Here is a 5,866-nt window from a genome sequence, read left to right on the forward strand (position 1 = left end):
TGTCCGGGGAAATCCAAGAAACCGAAGTGCCGCAAAACGCAGACTCCCTAACCGGCGGATGTGTCCTGCGATGAGCGGCATTTGCGGATTGTCTCAAACTGTACACGGATCCCGACCCAGTGGTGAGTTGGCAAGCCTCCCTGGAAGTAGCCCCAGCACTTCACCTATCTGCAAACAAGTTAAACTAACTAATCAGGTTTTTTCTGACCGGGAGTTGTGCTAACTTAGTTAACGTAAGTACCGTTAGCTCTGAGTGATTGCAGGCGGCTAACGTAAGCCACCGTTAGCTAACCACGGATTGATCTTCTCATTGACGTTTGATGCTAATTACACGAGCAGGCTTAGCTTTGTGAAGTTAATTAATAATTTTGATTGAGTCACCGACTCAGGCACAAGGGGTTTTGTAGTATACTTCTTTAAAGGTTAGGTCCTGTAGTGTTTAGCTCACAACGAGAAAAGGGGATCTGGGGAACCCATAAAATGGTGCAAGAATATTAAAAATGCCATGGCATCTTTCTCTGGTTAAAAGAATAAATTGCTAAGTGGAGGCCATGTTTCTGCTCAGCAAAATGGAAATCAGCATGATGGGCTATGGCTCCAGCTGGATGTCTGTTAGATACACACACACACACACACACACACACACACACACACACACTCTTGACTTGATTAAAAACCAATGAACCAGTTGTAAGGTATTTGTCAGTGATTGTTTGGATCCTGTTCTTTGCTCTTTCCAGGATTGATCTCTGTAGCCGAATCTGTTGGAGTGAAGTTGCTGCCGCCCAGGAAAAAGATCACTGTGCTGCTGATGGGCAACCACTCGGCTGGAAAAAGCTCCTTCATCAACTGGTAAATTAAAGTGGATTTAAAAGAGAGAGCGAGTCGGTCCATCCAACAGCAGACTACTCAATGATTAGAAAACAAATGCAACACAATGAAATACAAACGGCATGTTGAGAAGATATAACAGATATAACATGCAGTTTATAGGAATGTTTAGCCTATAAAATGCAGTCCATAGTGTATGAGTGCAGCAAAGTTTTACTGTAATCTTTGTGTCAGCCAATACGAAGTATGAACCAGACTATTGATTGAATGATATAGTTGTCATTGATTTTAGACTCCACTGTGCACCACTAAATTGTTTATCAGCAGTTCCAGTTTGTTATGCTTTGTTGTTGTCAGGTATGTGGAAGAGCACATCCAGCGCACCGGAGTGGCTATTGAGACCCAGGGCTTCAGCTTTGTTACAAGTGGACGCAAGAGAGAATCTCTTACAGTGAGTGCAACAGTACAGAAACAATAAGGGGCCGTTTATTGTAAAACAGGTGTATATTTGGTATATTTCTCATGTTGCAGCATTGACTATTCTTTATAGTTACAAGTCCAAGTCACAACGTTAATGGCCAACTTTCCTTTTTGAGTCATTCCCCATGCTAATGATTCATTACATTCACTTAAATTAGTTCCCCTCTAGTGATTTAAGTACATCTGGAGATCCTGATACCTGGTTCACAAACTCTCTCCGGCTGATCTGGTTCTTGTTTTCCTTTAGGGAAATGCCACCCTCCATCTTTATCCACACTTCAAGCCTCTGCAACACTTCAAAGGTGAGATTTCAGCTCCAGCCCCAATCCTTCCCAGTCACTATGATGAAACTGTATCCCTTCAGGCTGCTGCAGCACTGATCCGTTCCCATATTCCCAGTATTTTGATGGAGAGATTTGCTGCTTTGTTTGTCCATTTGAATGTTACTTGTACATAGTCTGTCTGCACTGATACATGAGCCCCGCGCTCACTATTCTTGTGTTACTCAAACAAGCATTCAGGTTTTTCTGCCGCAGTTTTCTTTACAGCCAAATAGATTTTATAGTGCAACAGTTGTGTGGCTTCAGCAAAATGTCTTATTTCAATGTTAAGTGTATCAGTATCAAACATTGTTCTACCTGTTTTTCACCACAGTTCTTTGGTCTCTTTGAATTGATTTCTAGGTGTTTCAGAGTACTTGAGCACGGAGATTTGCACATCGCGACAGAAACGGTTCAGCCTGGTGACATTTGTGGATTCCCCAGGGTTGGTGGATGGCGATATGAAGTATCCCTTTGATGTGGATGAATGTATCCTGTGGCTGGGTGGGTTTCTAACTAACTGATCTTATCTGTTGTCGCACTTTAGTTATCAAGGGTCTCCTCCTTGTGGCAGCCGGTGTTGAGACACTGAGTTATTGTAAATGGTATTGTTAAAAGCATTTTCTAATTTTGAAGAACTGGAACTAAAATAGCCTTGCTTTAGAGACATTTTGTTTCATGGTCCATCATCTTCACCAGACTTTTCTTTCACACATAAAAGAATATAAACTTGTTTTTAAAGGCTACTTAAGGGCCCTTTTTAAAATACTACTGGACGTGTGCGCTCATGTATGCTATTAGTGAGCTTTTTCCAGCTGCTGCTTTCACCACTTCCTTTGCAAGCTAACCTCAATTGCCTCAAAGCAAATGGCTCAAGCTTGTGGATCATATTTCAGTGGAATCATATTGCTACAGTATGATGAAACTAAATGACTAAATAAGAAGCATGTAAAAAAAAAAAAAAAAAGGTTGTTCACTGTGATATCACACTTCCATTAGCATGCTTTTTAATACAATAACAATGTATTATTCAATAGATTGTGTAAAAGGTGTTCAGTCTGTTTATTAAAGAAAACTAAAATAACAGTCCTTCCCACTGTCACTCTCAGGCGATCTCTGTGACCTGATTCTGGTCTTCTTTGACCCCATGGGTCAGGCTCTGTGCAAGCGCACCCTCAACATTGTGGAGAGCCTGAATGACAAACACGGGGATCGACTGCGTTTTTACCTGAGCAAGGCTGACGAGGCTGGGGGAGAGTCGGACAGACAGGTATGCACAGCAACAGCTCCGTTTTAAAAGCTTGATTCAAAAAGAAAAATGCGTTATTGACTTCCCTGTTATGAATAACTTTGTAGAAGTTTAAAAAGAGTTTCCGCTTATCCATGTACTTAAATTATCAGGCCTAGGCCTCTAGGAAGAATGATGAAATAGAACATGTCCTTTTCACGGTTTAAGTGTGTCGGTAGTTTAAAGCTCCTGTCCTGTGTCTTTACCAGTGCAGGTTAGTAATAGTAAGTAAATGGACATTCAGCTCCATAAATTCTCTTTCTAAATGACTCAAACACAGGAACTGACATCTTTCCTCTCTCTCCTCCTGTGTTATTTCTTTGTCTTTTTGTGACTGGCTGTCTCAGAGAGTAATGATGCAGATTGTCCAGGAGCTCTGCAAGAGACCGGGACTCAACAAATGTGGTTTTGACATGCCCACCATCTACATTCCTAATCCAAATAAGGTAAGGGTTCCACTTTCTTTGAGTTCTAGGTGATCGTACACTTTGCCATACTCTTACTTCTGCTTCCTTGACTTGACTTGTAATTCCGTTTTTTTGAATGTGTTCCTGTCCTCAGCCAAGTCGCTGTGTCAACCAGATTGAGGAGGTGTGTCGCACCGTCGAGAAAACTATTAACCAAACAGTCCAGAATACCCTCAACTCCCTGGAGAAAGACTGTGAGCTCATCAGCGAGGCCATCACTGATACGCTCATCAACGACCGGTAACACACAGAAGCACTTTGAGTTACACTGCAATATTGTTACTCTTTTAAAATGCAAAGAAAGTGACCTCACCTAGCTCCTGCATACTTTACTCTACAATGAAGTTAAATATTGTTCAGTTGACTCCTGTGCATTCAGACTGTAGGCAGAGTCCTGTGCAGATATTTCAGATCAGTGGGACACACGCAGCAGCATTATTTAGCGATGCCTTCAGAGAATAACCATGACCTTCTGCTCTCACAGGCAGACCAGTGTTGGGAACCGTCGGGCGCGCTGTAAGAGCTGCTTCCTGACCTTGCTGGGCTTCAGCGTCCCTATGGCTCTGATGGCCTTACTGGTGCTGGGCACTCTGTCCCGGGAGTTGTTGGACATCGCTTTGGGCCGCGAGGGCACAGAAACCCTCTCAATCTACCTGGTGAGCCTTTGAAGCGACTGCTCACTGTTGGGTTGTAATTGTTGTGTAGTCTACAAATAAAGCAGTGAAGTCTAATTTAGCTGCTTTTGTAATCCACAGAATCCCATAGTGAAAGTGTTTGAGTCCCTTTCTGTGGAGCAGCAGCTTTACAGCTGTGGTGGGCTGGTCCTCCTCTCCTTCCTCCTGCTCATCATTGCACGCTTCTCCTTCAGGTATGGAAAACCATTTTTTAAAATTTTATATAAATGCTCGGTCCTAATTTACCCTTTTTCTCCAGGGTTTTAATAAAATTTTAAAAAATGCAATAATGAACTAATTTAATAATTTACATAATTATTGAAGCCGTAAATGACAAATGGTGTTTGTGAGAATGTTTGTAAGAATTTGCTGCTTTCTTTATCATCTGCTAATAAGTCGCAGAAGACAGACAACCACCTAGCAGATTAATTGATAATAAAAAATGGTTAGTTAACTATAGTACAGTTTTGTACATGCACTACAATTGAACTGTACATAATATCCTTGTATTTCAGCTTCTATTTGTATAGTTTTTCTTAATAGTAATAATATAATATTTTATTGCATTTTACTCCCCTCTTCCTTTATTTTACTGCAGCGGTGACACTTTCATTTCCCAAATGTACTTGTGAAATCAAGAAGATGATCTATGTTAAATGACACATTTGGTTTTGGGACGTCAGCTTGTATGTTGATGAGAAATCTCACTGTTTCCCTCTCAATTATTTGCAGGACTCAACCAACTCTGTCAGGCAAACAGAAAAGGCAACTGCAGGAGAAGCTGGAGTACGTTCAAGAGGTGGTCAAGACCAAAAAGGTATTTCGTGTGTGTGTGTGTGTCTGACTCCGACATGGTACTGGCAATAAAAAGGCACTATTGAGGTGTGTTTAACCGTCTTATTCTCTCCTTCTAGAAAAAGCTGTATGAAGAATACCTTCGCCAGAGCGTCAGCGATCAGGACATGGACTTGTAAAGAGAGACAGAGACGTACACAACGATTCAGCATCCCCACATTGACGTATGAACAACATACCAGCCTGCATGTCACTCTGACCACTGGATGCTGTGTCGGAGATAAAGTTATAAGCACACGGTGCCGTTGTGGTGCTTTGGATACTGTAAAATCTGTTTACCTATTAGATGATGTTACCTCTGAGCTCCTAAACCACACTACCTGCAGATAAGTTGCAGGGTTTGGGCTCATGGCAAGTGAGCTTTTGTTACTGATCACTTATTTGTTGTGAGCATTAATATACATGTATTCTGTGCCTCTGCTCCACTCAAAGGAATTCAGGCTCATACCACTTTAAGATATTTAAAAATCTGCAATGTATTTATAATATTCCTTTATCAGAGAAATTGTATTTTGGTTGAACGGCATATAGCACTGTTTTACATGAGTCACTTTGTATGAGCTAGTGTTTCTGAAGACTTTCACCAGCTTTTTCTATCGGTACCTGACTGCGCAGTAACACAGAGGTACAGTTTTGGTATTACATCATGGATGTCTGTTTAGCCATCACGTAGAATATTAAATTAGTCCACACAACTGATATTGAAAAATGAAGATTGTGAACTAGCAATCAAACATTTAATCAATGACTAATTCAACTTTTTGTACTTTCCTGTTCTACATTGTGACCATGTTTTTAATTACAACTGACTTCAATAAAAAAATGATCTTCAATATAGGAGGTGGAGAGTCTTATTCTTCAGATTAATTCTGATCTTTGAAAACTAGTTTTAAATACATTTTCATAACTTCTTTGTACTGAGTAAATTTCTTGGGCCTTGATTTGCATTAG

At 40.8% G+C, this 5,866-nt stretch overlaps 1 protein-coding gene across 3 annotated transcripts in view; it reads left to right on the forward strand.

The window, feature by feature from the left end:
• si:ch211-11k18.4 overlaps positions 1 to 5,750 on the forward strand; it is an 11,718-nt gene extending 5,968 nt beyond the window's left edge. For 2 of the 3 annotated variants that reach the window (XM_035654662.1, XM_035654661.1), the window contains 11 exons: positions 741 to 852; positions 1,189 to 1,282; positions 1,559 to 1,613; positions 1,995 to 2,135; positions 2,741 to 2,901; positions 3,267 to 3,365; positions 3,481 to 3,626; positions 3,871 to 4,042; positions 4,142 to 4,254; positions 4,793 to 4,877; positions 4,975 to 5,750. In XM_035654662.1, coding sequence (XP_035510555.1) covers positions 741 to 852; positions 1,189 to 1,282; positions 1,559 to 1,613; positions 1,995 to 2,135; positions 2,741 to 2,901; positions 3,267 to 3,365; positions 3,481 to 3,626; positions 3,871 to 4,042; positions 4,142 to 4,254; positions 4,793 to 4,877; positions 4,975 to 5,034 — 1,238 coding nt within the window. In that variant the 3' untranslated portion in view covers positions 5,035 to 5,750. Of the gene's footprint in view, positions 1 to 740; positions 853 to 1,188; positions 1,283 to 1,558; positions 1,614 to 1,994; positions 2,136 to 2,740; positions 2,902 to 3,266; positions 3,366 to 3,480; positions 3,627 to 3,870; positions 4,043 to 4,141; positions 4,255 to 4,792; positions 4,878 to 4,974 lie in introns of those variants that run through there. The other variant, XR_004796471.1, reaches the window with a different exon arrangement.
• Positions 5,751 to 5,866: the final 116 nt, after the last annotated feature.

This window comes from Morone saxatilis, unplaced genomic scaffold (assembly GCF_004916995.1).
Source record: "Morone saxatilis isolate NCDOM2014 unplaced genomic scaffold, NCSU_SB_2.0 Contig14, whole genome shotgun sequence".
NCBI classification, from domain to species: Eukaryota; Metazoa; Chordata; class Actinopteri; family Moronidae; genus Morone; species Morone saxatilis.